General features: G+C 69.3%; 2 protein-coding genes across 2 annotated transcripts; both read left to right on the top strand.

Moving 5' to 3' along the window:
- Nucleotides 1-268: 268 nt before the first annotated feature.
- LOC135407983 (elastin-like) lies at nt 269-9,826 on the top strand. Its single transcript, XM_064643379.1, has 8 exons — nt 269-459; nt 2,329-2,480; nt 2,830-2,932; nt 3,469-3,715; nt 4,149-4,258; nt 4,868-5,000; nt 5,109-7,286; nt 7,864-9,826. The coding sequence occupies exons 1-7, from the start codon at nt 285-287 to the stop codon at nt 7,237-7,239; spliced, it is 3,051 nt and encodes a 1,016-aa protein (XP_064499449.1). The 5' UTR covers nt 269-284; the 3' UTR covers nt 7,240-7,286; nt 7,864-9,826.
- A 1,473-nt stretch (nt 9,827-11,299) lies between these two features.
- On the top strand, nt 11,300-14,750 carry B4GAT1 (beta-1,4-glucuronyltransferase 1). The gene is given in 4 exon segments (XM_064643378.1): nt 11,300-12,292; nt 12,295-12,738; nt 12,774-13,163; nt 13,691-14,750. Coding segments are annotated over 4 exon segments (1,929 nt in total). The 5' UTR covers nt 11,300-11,389; the 3' UTR covers nt 13,883-14,750.
- The last annotated feature ends 968 nt before the right edge of the window (nt 14,751-15,718 follow it).

The following is a 15,718-nucleotide window of genomic DNA, read 5'->3' as shown; positions in this document are numbered from 1 at the left end:
CATCCCATCCCCGAAAACCCCCCCCCAAACCCCGCCCCTCACGCGGCTCCATCTCCTATTTCGGTGCGAAGCCGCCGCGCGCCGCCCCCCCCGCGTCCCCCCCCCCGTTCGTGCGTCAGCGTCACCGGTGACGCGACCACCCCCCCCCTCCCCTTTGTCGTCCCCGTGTCCCCCCCCCGTCCCCCCCCCGAGCGCGGGGGGCGGCGCGGGGCCGGTGACGCGGCCGCTGACGCGGGGCCGCGGGGCCCATAAAGGCGGCGGGCGGGCGGCGGCGCGGGCGGAGGATGCTCCGCTCCACCAAAGGCGCCTCCAAGGCGCGCCGGGACCAGATCAACGCCCAGATCCGCGCCCTGCGAGACCTCCTCCCGCTGCCCGAGGGCGACCGGCCGCGCCTCTCCTACCTGCACGTCATGGCCCTCGCCTGCATCTACACCCGCAAGGGAGCCTGTCTGCGGCCAGGTGGGAACCGGAGGGACGGGGAGAGGGGATGGGAGCGGGATGGGAGCGGGATGGGAGCGGGATGGGAGCGGGATGGGAGAGGGATGGGAGAGGGATGGGAGCGGGATGGGAGCGGGAGAGGGGATGGGAGCGGGGATGGGACTGGGAGAGGGGATGGGATGGGACTGGGATGGGAGCGGGAGAGGGGATGGGAGCGGGGCTGGGGCTGAAATGGGGCTGGGAACTGGCCAGGATGGGACTGGGATGGGACCGGGAGAGGGGATGGGAGCAGAGATGGGACTGGGAGCAGGAATGGGACTGGGGTGGAACTGGGAGCGGGAATGGGGCTGGGTATCTGGATGGGACCGGCGCTAGGGCTGGGATGGAACTGGGGACCCATAAGGGACCGGGGATGGCACCGGGATGGAAATGGGACCGGGATGGGACCCGGGATGGCATCAGGATGGGACTGGGAGCGGGTATTGGGCTGGGCTGGGAAGGGGTACGGACGCCAGGATAGAACCGGGAACGGCACCGGGATGGCAGCGGCGTCAGGCTGGGAACGGGAACCGCTGTCGGGAGCGGGGACTGGGCTGAGCAGCGGGAACGGGAGGGAAGAGGGATGGGAACAGCGGCAGCGGGACCGCGACAGGGACAGGGACAGGGACGGGATCAGCACCGCGGACAGGGACAGGGACAGGGACAGGGACAGGGACAGGGACGGGATCAGCACCGCGGACAGGGACAGGGACAGGGACAGGGACGGGATCAGCACCGCGGACGGGGACAGGGACAGGGACAGGGACAGGGACAGGGACAGGGACAGGGACGGGATCAGCACCGCAGACAGGGACAGGGACAGGGACGGGATCAGCACCGCGGACAGGGACAGGGACAGGGACAGGGACGGGATCAGCACCGCAGACAGGGACAGGGACAGGGACGGGATCAGCACCGCGGACGGGGACTGGGAACGGGAAAGGCAGCGGGACCGGGACAGGGACCGGCACAGGGACTAGGACAGGACCGGGGACAGGGACGGGATCAGCACCGCGGACAGGGACCGAGAAAGGCAGCGGGGACAGGGACAGGCTCGGGGAGGGCTCAGCACCGCGGACAGGGACCGGGACCGGGACTAGGGAGGGGACCGGGGAGGGCTCAGCGGCGGCGGTGGCTGCGGGAGGAGCCGGTTCAGCACCGCAGACAGGGAGCGGGACCGGGCGGGGGACGGAAGCGGAATCGCGACAGGATCGGGACCCGGGATCGGGATCGGGGCTGGGATCGAGACCAGTGACAGGGACGGGGAACCGCGACTGGGACCGGGACCGGGACCGGATGGGGAGCCGGGTTCGAATCTGAGACAGGGGGATCGGGACAGGGACCGAGACCAGGGACAGGGAGTGAGGACTGGGGCTGGGACAAGGGACAGGGACGGGGATCGGGGTCGGGAACCGGGATCAGGGCTGGGACAGCGGAACAGGGACCGGGATCAGGGATCAGGATCTGGACAGGGACAGGGACCGAGACTGGTAACAAGGACCCGGGATCGGGGCTGACACGGGGAGGCAGGGACAGGAACCGGGAGAGGGGATCAGCATCAAGACCCGGGACAGGGACCGGGACCGACGACAGGGCTGGAAGGGGGTCAGGAACCGGGACAAGGACCGGGACGGGGCCCAGGGCTGGGGCTGGAGACGAGGGACGGGGACAGGGACCAGAGCCGGACCGGGGCCACCCCTGGGTCCACATGGGACGGGCTCCGGGTGCCAGCAGTGACCCCACAGGTGACGATTTGGGTACCGGGGCCGGTGCAGGAAGGGGGTGAGTTCCAATGGGTGCCAGCGGGCGCCGGGCGGGCGCTGACCCGTGTCCCCACGTGTCCCCACACAGGCCCGACGCGGGGAGCGCCCATGGAGCTGCTGGGGGGGCCGGAACTGGCCGACCTGGTGGCATCGCTGCCCGGGTTCCTGCTGGCCGTGACCCGCGAGGGGAAGCTGGTGGGAGTCACCGACAACGTGGCCCAGCACCTGGGGCACTCCATGGTGAGCGCCGGGGGGGGGTCGGGGCCTCGCCCGGGGGGTCCTGGGGGCTGTGGGGGGGCTGGAGGCTGAGCCTCCCCCCAGGGGGGTCTTCCTGGTGCTGCAGGGAGAGGGGTCCCGGGTGCCGGGGGGTGCTGGGGGGTGCTGGGTCTCAGCCCATGGGAGTGGTCCTGGGGGTGTAGAGTGACGGGTTCTGGGGGTCCTGGGGGGTGCTGGGTCCTCACCCTCTGCCTCTTCCCCATGGACCGGGGGGTGCAGGACAACGGTGCTGGGGGGAGTTCTGGGGGGGGGTCCTGGGGAGTCTTGGGGGGTGCCGGGTGCTGACCCCTCTGTGTGTCCCCCCCCCGTGCAGGTGGACCTGGTGGCACAAGGGGACAGCATCTACGACCTGCTGGACCCCGCCGACCACCCCCTGGTGCGACACCAGCTCACCCTGCCCGGGCCCCCCCAGGCAGGTGGGTGGGGGCTTCGAGGGGGAGGGGAGGGGGAGGGGAGGGACGGAGGGAAGGACGGAGAGATGGGAGGACAGAGGGACGGGGAGGTGGGAGAAGAGAGGGTTGGAGGGACAGGAGGAGAGAGGGTTGGATGAAGGAAGGGAGGGTTGGAGGGATGGACGGAAGGACGGAGAGACTGAGAGAGGGACGGAGAGGTGGGAGGAGAGAGGGATGGAGGGAGGGAAGAACGGAGGGATGGTGGAAGAACGAAGGGAGGGAGGCAAGGAGAGAGGGTTGGAAGGCAGGAAGGAAGGAGGGAGGAATGGAGAGATGGAAGAGGGGAAGGATGAATGGGAGGAGAAGGTTGGAAAGAGGGAAGGCGAGAGAGATGGAGGGAGGGATAGAAGGAGAGAGGGAGAGAAGGACAGAAGGATGGGGAAATGGGCAGTCGGAGGGGTGGAAGGACAGAGGGACGGAGGGAGGGAAGGAGGGATGGAAGGACGGGGAGAGGGGTGGTCTGGAAGTACAGAGGGACCGACGGCCCCCCCCCCCCCCAGAGCGCCTGTTCCGCTGCCGTTTCACCACCTCCCGCGCCTCGCGCCGGCCCAGCGCCGGCCGGAAGCTCGTCCTGCTCCGGGGCCGCTTCCAGGCTCCCCCCGGACCCCCCGGAGCCTCCCCGGGGCTCTTCGTCGCCTTCTGTGCCCCCCTGGACCCCCCGCCCTGGCCCTGCCCCGACTGCCTCCTCCTGCCCGCCTTCCAGAGCCGCCACGCCCGGGACCTCGCCCTGCTCGACGTCTCCGACAGGTGAGGGAGGACATCGGGGGGGACGGGGGCACACGGGGGGGTCCAGGGGGATCCGAGTGACTGGGGGGATCCAGGAGTCTGAGGGGATCCAGGGGGATCCGGGTAACTGGGAGGAATCCAGGGGGATCCAGGGGGATCCAGGAGTCTGGGGGAATCCCGGTGGCCAAGGGGATCCAGGTGTCCTTGAGGGACACGGGTGGATATCCAGGGGGATTCAGGTCTCCAGGAGGAGCCAAGTGACCAAGGGGACCCAGATTTCCAGGGGGATCCAGGAGGACCCAGATTTCCAGGGGTACCCGGGTGTCCGGGGAGGGATCCGGGTGTCTGAGAGGATCCAGGGATCCAGAAGGACCCGGGTGTCCGGGGGGCGATCCGGGTGACCTTGGGTGACCCCGATTTGGTGGCTGAGGGACCCGGCCGTGTTTTCCCGCAGTGTCCTGATCCATCTGGGATACGGGCGGGGGGAGCTCCTGGGCCGCTCCTGGTACCGCCTCCTGCACCCCGAGGACCTCGGCCACGTCGCCCGCCAGCACCTGCGCCTCGGTGGGTGTCCCCTCGCTGTCCCCAGGGTCCCCTGGCACCTCCCTGTGTCCCCTCACCGTCCCCAAGGTCCTCTGGGACCTCCCTGTCCCCACCCTGTCTGTCCCTTGGGACCTCCCTGTCCCCTGACTCCCCACGTCCCCAAGGGGGTCCCCCAGCCCTCTGCGTGTCCCCCACTGTCCCTCTGCCACCCCCAATGTCCTCGGTGTCCCACACGTCCCCTGGAGTCACCGGGTCTCCTTCTGGGAGCCCCCGGCGTGTCCTTCATGCCCCTGTTGATGCCTCGTCTCCATTGAGGTCCCCAATCCCCCACCCGACCCCACTGATGTCCTCGTGTCCCCCAAACCCCCAACTGACCCCACTGACGCCCCCATTGATGTCTCCATGGCCGCAACTCCTCCAATCAACCCCAGGAATGTCCCAAACATCCCCCAGCCCCAATTCCTCCCCAATTCCCCGCTCCCCTTGATGTCGCCGTGTCCCCATTTTCCCCCCACCCTCGTGTTCCCGCTGGTGTCCCCTTGTCCCTGCTGGCATCCTCTGTCCCCGCTGGTGTCCCCGTGTCCCCACTGGTGTCCCCCTGTCCCCTCTGACGTCCCGGTGTCCCCACAGCCGGCGCGGGGCCGGAGGCGCGGGGGGAGCTGGTGACGCGGCTGCAGCGCAAGGACGGGCTGGGCTGGACGTGGGTCTACACCCGCCTGCGCCCCGAGGGCCCGGCCCTGCTCGCCCACAACTTCATCATCAGGTCAGTGCTGGACCCCCGCTGCCTGAGGGGGGGTCATGGCCCCCCCGGGGTGGCCCCCACTGTCCGGGTGGCCCCAGACCCCCCCGTGACCCCCCGTGTGTCCCACAGCGAGGCCGAGGCCTGGTGTCTGCGGCAGCAACTGGCGGCCGAGGCCCCCCCGGGACCCCCCGAGCCCTTCGGCCCCGGCCTCGACTTCCCCGGTGCGGGCGGGGACCTCGGCACCGGGCCTGGCATCGGATCCGGCGTCGACCTCGGTGTTGGATCCGGGCTCGGAGACGACGTCGGAGCGAACGTCGGCGTCGGCCTCGGCCTCGGGGTCAGTGTTGGGTGTGGCCTCGGAGCCGACGTCGGACACGGCCTCGGAGCTGCTCTTGGAGCCAACGTGGATCCCGGGCTTGGAGCTGGTGTTGGGCCCAGTCTCGGAGCCAACATGGGACCTGGGCTTGGATCCACCATTGGACACGGCCTCGGAGGCAACGCCGGGGCCAACGTTGACCCTGGGCTTGGGGCCGGTGTCGGATCAGCCACCGGACACGGTCTTGGAGACGCTGTTGGACACAGTCTCAGCTCTGATGTCAGCACCGGCGTCGACCTCGGCGTGGGAGCCGGCATCAGAGTGGACGTCGGCCTCGGGGTCGCCGCCGGCGCCGACATCGGCCCTGCCCTCGGGGCTGATATTGGAGCCGCCCTCGGAGCCGGTGCCGGAGATGACGTCGGAACTGTGCTCCAAGCCACCAGCGCGGCAGAGGTCGGGCCCGGCATCGGAGCCGGCGTCACGCTCAGCGTCGGGGCCAACATCGGGCCCGGCCTTGGGGGCGGCGTCAGAGCCAGCGTCGGGCTCGGCATCGGGACCGTTGGCCCCACCCTGCCCTCCGATGTCGGTGCCGGCGTCGGACTCGCCGTCGGTGCCAGCGCCGGAGCCGGAGTCGGCGCCGGGGTTGGACTCAGCCTCGGCACCAACATCGGAGCCAGCGCCAGCTCCGGGGTTGGACTCGGCCTTGGAGCTGCTCTTGGAGCCAACGTTGCCTCCACTCTTCCATCCGGTGTTGGGCCTGGAGTTGGACTTGCCGTCGGAGCTGCCGTTGGAGCCAATGTTGGCTCCGGTCTTGGATCCGGTGTTGGACTTGCTGTTGGAGCTGGTGTTGGATCCGGTCTTGGATCCGGTGTTGGACTTGCTGTCGGAGCCGGCGTTGGGTCCGGTCTTGGATCTGGTGTTGGACTTGCTGTTGGAGCCGGCGTTGGCTCCAATCTTGGATCCGGTGTTGGACTTGCCGTCGGAGCCATTGGTGCTGCTCTTGGATCCGATCTGGACATTGGACTTGGCGTCGGAGCCACCGTTGGTGCTACAATCACATCCGACGTCGGCCCTGCCGTCGGGCTCGGCCTCGGAGCCAACGTGGGTTCCACCATCGGCTCCGCCCCCACATCGGACGTCGGTGCCGGTGTCGGACTCACCGCTGGAGCCGCCGGCGGCTCCGGGCTCGGATCTACCCTTGGATTTGCCGTTGGAGCCGCACTCGGAGCCAACGTTTGCTCCGGGCTCGGACCCGACGTCGGTGCCGGCGTCGACTCTGCTCTTGGCGACGCCGGCATCGGACTTGGAGCCAACATTGAGTCCGGCGTCAGATCCGCCATCGGACTTGGCATCGGAGCCAACGTCGGGTCCGGCGTCGGATCCGCCCTCGGACTCGGTGCTGGAGCTGCCGTCGGAGCCTCCGCCCTCGGCCCCACCCTCGCCCTTGGCCCCAGCGTCGACCCGACCCTCGGACCCGGCCTCGGCCTCGGCGCCAACGTCGGTACCGCCCTGGGCACCGGCCTCACCCTCGGCGCCAACCTGGGCCCCGGCGTCCGCCTGGCGCCGGGCCTGGGGGTCCCCGAGACGCCCGGGGGGGCCGCCGAGACCTGGACCCCCCCCTACACCCCCCGGCAGGCCCCGCCCTTCGCCTTCGGGCCCCCGGAGCCCCCCGAGGCCGCGCCCGAGAAGCTGCCGCCGAGCCCCGAGAGCCCCGGGGGCGGCGGGGGGGGAGTCCCGGGGGGCCCCCCCCGGCTCCCTCCTCCTCACCCCCGAGACGTCGCCGCCGCCCCCCCCACCTGCGCCCCCCGGCCCGGCCCTGCGCCGGCTGCTCCAGGGCTTGGCCGCCGCCGCCGCCGTCAGCCGGGGGGGTCCCCGGCGCTCGGGGGGCACCCCCAGCCCCCGCCCGCCCCCCCCGCCCCGGTCGCCCCGCGACCCCTTCGCTGAGTTGTATCAACTCCCCCAGAGCCGCCTCCAGGACGCCTTCCGCCAAGGTAGGGACCCCCAAAACCCGGGGGGGGGTCCCCGTGCTCTTGGGGGGGGCGGCGGGGGGGCGAGGGGACCCCAATGTCACGGGTGGGGGTTGGGGGGTGACGGATGGTTGGGGCTGGGTGGGGGAGGGTCCCGGACCTCCTCGGTCCCCGTTTTGGGGTGGGGGTGTCACACTCCTGGACATCGAGCTCCCTCGGGGCATTTGGGGGGGGGTCACAACCTCGGCTGGGGGGTCCCTCGGGGGTTTGGGGTCCTGAGCTTTGTTCTGCTGTCCCTTGGAAGGCTTGGGGGCTCACAGCCAGGTTTGGGGGTCCTTGGGGGTTTTGTGGGGTCACAACCTGGTTTAGGGGTTCTTGGGGGTTTTGTGGGGTCACGGCCAAGATTTCGGGGTCTGTGGTGGGTTTGTGGGGTCACAGCTGGGTTTTGGAGTCCGTGGTGGGTTTGTGGGGTCTTCCCTGCTGTTTTGGGGTCCCTGGCGGGTTTGTGGGGTCACAACCTGGTTTGGGGGTCCGTGGCGGGTTTGTGGGGTCCCCCCTCCTGTTTTGGGGTCCCTGACGTGTCCCCATGTCCCCCCCGCAGCCGGAAGCCAGCGCGCCCCGTCGTTCTGAACTAAGTCTGTGACGCGACTTGCCCCCAGTATGGCATATTGTCATTGTCACCCCGGCCCGGAGCCGCCGTCCCCCCCGGCCCCGGCCGTGCCCCCTCCCCCCGCCGCCCCCTCCCCGGGGCCTTTCGTGCTAATTTAACTCGTAACGAGTCTCTAAGGTAATTGGGGGGGGGCTGGTGGCCCCCCCCTCCCCAAAACCCGGACGCCTGGGGCCCGTCCCTCGTGTCCCCCGTCCCCGCCCCCCACTCCGGGACCCGTCCCCAAATTTTGGGTCAGTGGGTGGCTTGGACCCACCTGTAGGAGCCTGTGGCCCCCCCTTGCCCCCCCTCCCACCCCGAGTGTCCCTGTCCCTCGTCACCCACCTTGTCCCTGTCACCCGCCCTGTCCTCGTCCCCCTCCTCGGGGTCTGCGTTTTTGGCAGAGTCCCCCCCAAAAAGTCTGTACCCCCCCCCATGGGTGTTGTCCCCCATGTCCCCAACCCAAGGGACCGAGGCACGATGTGGCTTGATGTCCCCGATGTCCCCAATGTCCCCAATGACCCCGATGACCCCAAAGACCCCGGGCCGAGTGATGTCCCGATGTCCCCACCGTCCCCAACTCACGGGGCTGAGGCACAATGTGGCTCGGTGTCCCCAGTGTCCCCAACCCAGGGAGCGGGGACAGGCCATGACCTGATGTCCCCAGTGTCCCCAGTCTGGGGGACGTGGGCGCCGGTTACCCCGAAGCCACTGGGCTGGGACAGGTCATGGCCTGATGTCCCCGATGTCCCCAGTGTCCCCAACACCCCCCAAGGGACCGTGAGACATCACGGCCTGATGTCCCCAACGTCCCCAACGTCCCCAACGTCCCCAACGTCCCCAACGTCCCCAACGTCCCCAATGTCCCCAACGTCCCCACCCTGAGGGACTGAGACACATCGTGGCTCAGTGTCCCCAATGTCCCCGACACCCCCAGTGTCCCCGACACCCCCAGTGTCCCCAACCCCCCCGATGTCCCCCACGTCCCCCCGCCAAGACATCGAGATCCGTCGTGGCGCGACATCGCCGAGCCCGAGGGACGGAGCCTCGTCACCGCTCGACGTCCCCAAGGTCCCCAAGGGACACGGGCACCCGGCACCGCTCGATGTCCCCAGCGTGTCCCCCGAAGGACGAGGACACCGCGTGAACGGACTGAGACCTGTCCCAGCCCAACGTCCCCAATGCCCCCGAGGGACAGAGACAACCTGGGACCGATGTCCCCACTGTCCCCAAGGGACGAGGGACCCGCTCATCACCCCGGACTGAGAGACTGAGACACGGCGTGGGCTGGTGGCCCCGATGCCCCTGAGGATGTCCCCGATGTCCCCGAGGATGTCCCCGATGTCCCCAACCCAGCGGACTGAGACCCGTCGTGGCCCAACGTCCCCGATGTCACCGATGTCCCCAAAGGATGTGGGACATTGTCATCACCCCTGGCCGAAGGACTGAGACCCACCACGGCCTGATGTCCCCGATGTCCCCGACGTCCCCAAAGGATGTGGGACTGGTCCAAGGACTGAGCCCCACCCCCCCAGCCCCGATGTCCCCAACACTGTCCCCAATGTCTCCATGTCGCTGATGTCCCCGAAGGACGCGGGACATCGTCACCACCCGGACTCAAGGGACCGAGAGCCACCACGGCTCGATGTCCCCCAGCGCCCCCGATGTCCCCGACGTCCCCAAAGGACGCGGGACATCGTCACCACCTGGACTCGAGGCACTGAGCCCCCCCCACGGCCCAGTGTCCCCAACGTCCCCACCACGAGGGACTGGCCCCCCCGTTGTCCCCAAGGTCCCCACCCGAGGGACAGACACGTGGTGGCCCGACAGCCCCCGTGTCCCCGATGTCCCCGATGTCCCCTGGAGGCCCCGTGGCCCCGACACCCCCGGCAATAAAGTGGCCTCTGTGGTCCCTGTGCCCGTGGCCCCTTCTTTCCAGGGAATTTGGGGGGACAGAGGGGTTTGGGGGGGACCCAGGGACTTGGAGGGTCCCCAAGAGTTTCGGGTGATCCAGGGGCTTGGAGGGACCCAAGAATTTGGGGGGGACAGGGGGGTTTGGGGAGATCGAAAGGTTTGGGGGGACCCAGGAGTTTGGGAAGGGCACCCAAGAACTGGGGGGGACCAAGAGGTTTGAGGAGTACCCAGGAATTTGGGGGTACTCAAGAATTTGGGGGGTCCCAGGGGTTTGGGGAACACAGGAATTTGGGGGAGCCCTGGAGTTTGGGGGGGCCCAGAGGTTTAGAGAGACCCAGGAATTTGGGGGAGACCCGGGATTTGGGGCTCGGAGAGGGCGGGTGTCTCAGGAGTCCGAGGGAAACCAGGAATTTCGGAGCCGCAGGGGTGAGGAGAGAGCCTCAGGAACTTGGGAATTCCAGGATTTCGTGGGGGATCCAGGAATTTTGGGGTCCCAGGGGTCTGGGAGGACCCAGGAATTTGGGGGTATATCCAGGAATTTGAAGGGTCCCAGGGGCTCGGGGGGAGGGGGGGGAGGTACCTCAGGGGGTCCGGGGAAGCCCAGAAATTTGGGGGATCCCGGGATTTGGGGGGTCCCGGGGGCTCGGGAGACTCTCGGGGGTCCGAGAGCGGGACTGGGGAACCCGACAGGCCACGCCCCCGAGCGAGAAAACCACGCCCCAACGGACCAAACCACGCCCCCTAACGGACTAAACCCGCCCAGCGAACCCCGCCCCGAGCGCACAAACCCCGCCCCCGAGCGCTGCGGTCACGCCCACGCCCCTCCCCGCGCACGCGCGGTGAGTCCCGGCGGCGACGCGGTGGGTGAGTCCCGGACTGGTCCCAGTGACCCCCAAACTGGGGCCGGTGACCCCCGGACTGGGGCCAGTCCCTCCTCCCCGCCCCCAAACTGGTCCCAGTGATCCCCCGGACTGATCCCGCTCACCCCTCCCAGTCGCTGGTCGGGCACCCGTAGAGCTCCCAGCACCCCCGGACTGGTCCCAGTAAACCCTTACTGGTCCCAGTGGTCCCGCGGTGCTTCCAGCATGTCCTGCCGGGTCCGGCTCAGCGCTGCTCCCAGCGACCCCCAGCACCCGCCCAGTAACCCCCCCGGGCCCCCCAGCACCTTCCCAGTACACACCTCTGTACCCTCCCAGTGACCCCCAGTAGCGCCCAGTACCCTCCCAGTGCCCCCAGTAAACCCCCCAGCCCATCCCAGTCCCCTCCAGCATCCTCCCGGTAGCCACCAGTCCCCCCCCAGCGCCCTCCCAGTGCCCCCAGTCCCCTCCCAGTCCCCCCAGCATCCCCAGTACCCCTCCCCAGTGCCCCCAGTCCCCTCCCAGTGCCCCCCAGCATCCCCAGTACCCCTTCCCAGTGCCCCCAGCCCCCTCCCAGTGCCCCCCAGCATCCCCAGTACTCCTCCCCAGTGCCCCCAGTCCCCTCCCAGTGCCCCCCAGCATCCCCAGTACCCCTCCCCAGTGCCCCCAGCCCCCTCCCAGTCCCCCCCAGTCCCCCCCAGTCCGCTCCGATGGGCCGGGGGCGTCTCCTGGGGGGCTGCGCGTGGCTGCTGGGGGGGCTGGCGCTGCTGCAGACCCTCTACCTGCGGGCGCTGCCCCCCCCGCGGGCCCCCCCCCACCTCGCCCCCCGCCGCCGCCCCCCCCCGACCCTGCGACCCCCCCGGGGGGTCCTGGACGCCTCGGGGACGTTCCGGGTGTACCGGGACGTGCTGGGACCCCCCCCGCGCTGGGACCCCCCCGAGCTGGTCCTGGCCACCCACGGCACCCCGGGGCGAGCGGCCGCGGCGCTGGGGGGGCCCTGGGGGGGTCCGCTCTCGGTGGCGGTTTTCGGGGTGCCCCGGGGGGGGTTGGAGGAGCTGCTGGCGCTCCTGGGGGGGCCCTGCCGGGGGCTGCGGGGCCGCCTGAGGCTGCACGTGGTGGTCGCGGCGGCGGCGGCGCCCCCCCCTTGGGCGCTGCCCCCCAGGCCCGGCCCCCCCAAGCCGGGGGGGTGTCGGGGGGCCCTGCGGCGCTTGGAGGCCGCGGACCCCCCCAGCTACGCCCTGGGGGTGCCGTACCCCGGGAATCTCCTGCGGAACGTGGCCTGGGAGGGGGCGGCCGACGGAAAGGGGGGGCCCCTTTCCGGCCGGGATGGGGGTCCGGGCCCCCCCGGGTCGGGGGGGGGGGGCCGCTTCGTGCTCCTGGTGGACGCCGACGTGGTGCCCAGTCGGGGGCTGCGCGAGGGGTTCCTGGGGCTGCTCAGGGAGGGGGGGCTGCGCCCCGAAACCTGGGGGGCCGGAGGGGGGGGATTGGGGGCACCCCCAGCTGGGGGGGTTGCGGGACTTCAGGGGGGCCCCAATGCCTTGGAGGCTCCAGGGGGGGATCCCAAAGTTTTGGGGGTTCAGGGGGGGTTGGAGGGTCAGGGGGGTTTGGGGGACCCCAAAGCTTTGGGGGTTCAGGGTGTTTTGGGAAACCCCAAAGCTTTGGGATTGGGGGGGATTTGGGAGATCCCAAAGTTTTGGGGGCTCCTGGTGGCCTCAGGGTCCCCAACACCCTGGAGGCCCCTGATGTCCCGGGGGACCCCAAAGTTCTGAAGGACCCCAAAGCCTTGGGAGACCCCAAGGGCTTCTCTGCCCCGGGGGTCCCCAATGCCCGGGGGGACCCCAAAGTCCTGACGAACCCCAACGTCCTGAAGGACCCCAGAGCCCCGGAGGACCCCAACGGGTTGGGGGTCCCCAACGCCTTGAGTGACCCAGTTGTCCCCAACGCCCTGGAGGTCCCCAAGGGTTTCCATGACCCGGGGGTCCCCAACGCCCTGGAGGTCCCCAATGCCCTGAGGGACCCCAACACCCTGGAGGTCCCCAAAGGCTTCCATGACCCAGGTGTCCCCAATGCCCTGGAGGACCCAAGTCCCTGGAGGACCCCAAGTCCCTGGAGGTCCCCAACTCCCTGGAGGTCCCCAAGTCCCTGGAGGACCCCAAGTCCCTGAAGGACCCCGATGCCCGGGTGGTCTTTGTCCTCCCGGCCTTTGAGGTGCGGGCTGGGATGGGGGTGCCGGGCTCGAAGGCGGAGCTGCTGCTCCTGTGGGACGCGGGGGACGCCCGTCCCTTCTACGGGACGTTGTGCCCCCGCTGCCAGGCCCCCACCGACTTCGGGCGCTGGCGGGCGCTGCCCCCGCCCCCCCGGCTGCGCGTGGCCTACGAGGTGCCCTGGAGGGACCCCTGGGAGCCCTTTTACGTGGCCCCGGCCTGGGGGGTCCCTCCCTTCGACGAGAGGTTCCTCCAGTACGGCTTCAACCGCATCAGCCAGGTAGGGCCGGGGGGATGGGGTGGCCTTGGTGGTCGGGGGGAGTGGCCCTAGGGGGTTGGGGGTTGGTCATGGGAGTGGGGGAACCTTGGTGGTCTTGGGGTGGCCATGGGGTGGCCGTCAGGGTTGAGGGGACCTTGGGGTGGCCTTGGTGGCTGTGGGGTGGTCATGGGGGTAGGAGGGACCTTGGCGGTCTTGGCTTGGCCGTGGGGGCTGGGGGTGTTGTGGGGTGACTCAGGGGCTTTCGGGTGGCCTTGGTGGTCATGGGGTGGCCATGGGGGTAGGGGGGACCTTGGTGGTTGTGGGGTGGCCATGAGGTGGCCACAGGGTTGGGGGGACTTGGTGGTCGTGGGGTGGCCATGAGGTGGGGCCATGGGGCCTGTGGGGGCTATAGAGGGTCTGTGGGTGCTGTGGAGCATCAGTGGGTGCTCTGGGGGTGCTCTGGGTGCTGTGGGATGTGGTGGGGGTGCCATGGGGTGTGGTGGGGGTGCCGTGGGGTGCGGTGGGTGACACTGTGCCCCCCGCCCCAGGCCTGTGAGCTGCACGTGGCCGGGTTCCGTTTCGCGGTGCTGGACGGGGCCTTCGTGGCCCACCAGGGCTTCAAGGAGCCCGGGGGGTTCCACGGGGGCCGCGAGGCCGAGCTGGGCCACAACCGGCGGCTCTTCCGGAGCTTCCGCGCGGAGCTGCCCCGGCGCTACCCCGGCTCGGCCCGGCGCTGCTGAGACCCCCTGGGTCACCCTCACCTGGGCACCTGACCCTCCTGGGGACCCCCATGGACACCTGACCCACCTGGGGTCACCTGATGGACACCCGACCCTCCTTGGGACCCCCATGGACACCTGACCCTCCTGGGGACCCCCATGGACGCCTGACCCACCTGGGGTCACCTGATGGACACCTGACCCACCTGGGGTCACCTGATGGACACCTGACCCTCCTTGGGACCCCCATGGACACCTGACCCTCCTGGGGACCCCCATGGACACCTGACCCACCTGGGGTCACCTGATGGACACCTGACCCACTTGGGGTCACCCGATGGACACCTGACCTTCCTCAGGACCCCTATGGACACCTGACCCACCTGGGGTCACCTGATGGACACTTGACCCTCCTTGGGACCCCCATGGACACCTGACCCATTTGGGGTCACCTGATGGACACCTGACCCTCCTTGGGACCCCCATGGATACCTGGGTCATGGACACCTAAGTCACCCTGATCTGGACACCCGACCCACCTGGGGACCCCCTGATGGACACCTGACCCTCCTTGGGACCCCCTATGGACACCTGACCCACCTGGGGACCCCCTGATGGACACCTGACCCACCTGAGATCCTCCGATGGACACTTGGGTGCCTCCGGTCTGAACACCTGAGTCTCCTCTCCACTGCACACCTGGATCCCCCCGTGCTGAACTCCGGGCCCCCCTGACTTGGACACCTGGATCCCTTCCAGAGACCTGGACCTCCCCAACGGGGACACCTGAGTCCTCCCTGGACACCTGGGTTCTCCCAACTTGGACACCTGGATCCCCCCAAAATGGACACCTGGATCCTCCAAACTTGGACACTTGGGTCCCCCCAAAATGGACACCTGGATCCTTCCTGGACACCTGGATCCTCCAAACTTGGACACTTGGGTCCCTCCCAGACACCTGGATCCCTTTCAGGGACCTGGATCCTCCCAAGCTGGCCCCCTGTGTCCCCCCTGGCCCCCTGTGCCCCTGGGTGACCTGCCCTCAATAAAGATGCCCGCCTACCCATGATGCCTCTGTGCATCCCTCATGGGGTGGGCGGGGCCTCTGGTTGCCTTGGTGACGGGGTGGGAGGAGCCACATCCGGTTCAGACCAGTGACCACCAGTACAAACCAGTAACCACCAGTACAGACCAGCGGCCGCCCTGCCAGCGGAACTGGGGGAGGGCAGGGGAGGGGGGGGTACAGTGGGAACTGCAGCTCCCAGCGTGCACCGCGGCAACATGGCCGCCAAACCCCGCCCCTTGTTTAGAACTACACTACCCAGAAAGCAGCAGGGCCTTGTGGGAGTTAGGCCGCGCCCCTCGAGTCAGAACTACAGCTCCCATCATGCCTCGGGGGACAATATGGCCGACAAACCACGCCCCGTCATCCCATTGGTTCGGGACTACATTTCCCGTCATGCATCGGAGACAATATGGAGGTCAAGTTCGCCATTTTCCGTTTAGAACTACATTTCCCGTCGTGCCTCGGGCCAAAAACGGCGACCAACTCACGCCCTTACCCGGAAGTGCCTCTCCTTTCTGGGAAACAGCGCCCCCTTGTGGGCTGGGGGTGTAAAAAGGCTCTGAATTGGGGGCGGGGGCGCGGAGGGGACATTGGGGGGAGGGGAGGGGTCGTTTGACCCCAAATCTCGGGGTGGGGGAGGGGACACGACCACAAAACCGAGGAGGGGGAGGGACGGGGGGGGGGGGGGTTGTGACCCCAAATCTGAGGGGGGGGAAGGGGACAGGACCCCCAAATCCTAGATGAGGGAGGGACGTAGGGGGGGAGGGTTGTGACCCCAAATCTGAGCTTGC

This window comes from Pseudopipra pipra, unplaced genomic scaffold (genome assembly GCF_036250125.1).
Source record: "Pseudopipra pipra isolate bDixPip1 unplaced genomic scaffold, bDixPip1.hap1 HAP1_SCAFFOLD_118, whole genome shotgun sequence".
In the NCBI taxonomy this organism is placed as follows: Eukaryota; Metazoa; Chordata; class Aves; order Passeriformes; family Pipridae; genus Pseudopipra; species Pseudopipra pipra.
The sequence above is the reverse complement of the archived record's forward strand: the minus strand, read 5'-3'. Positions and strand labels throughout refer to the sequence as shown.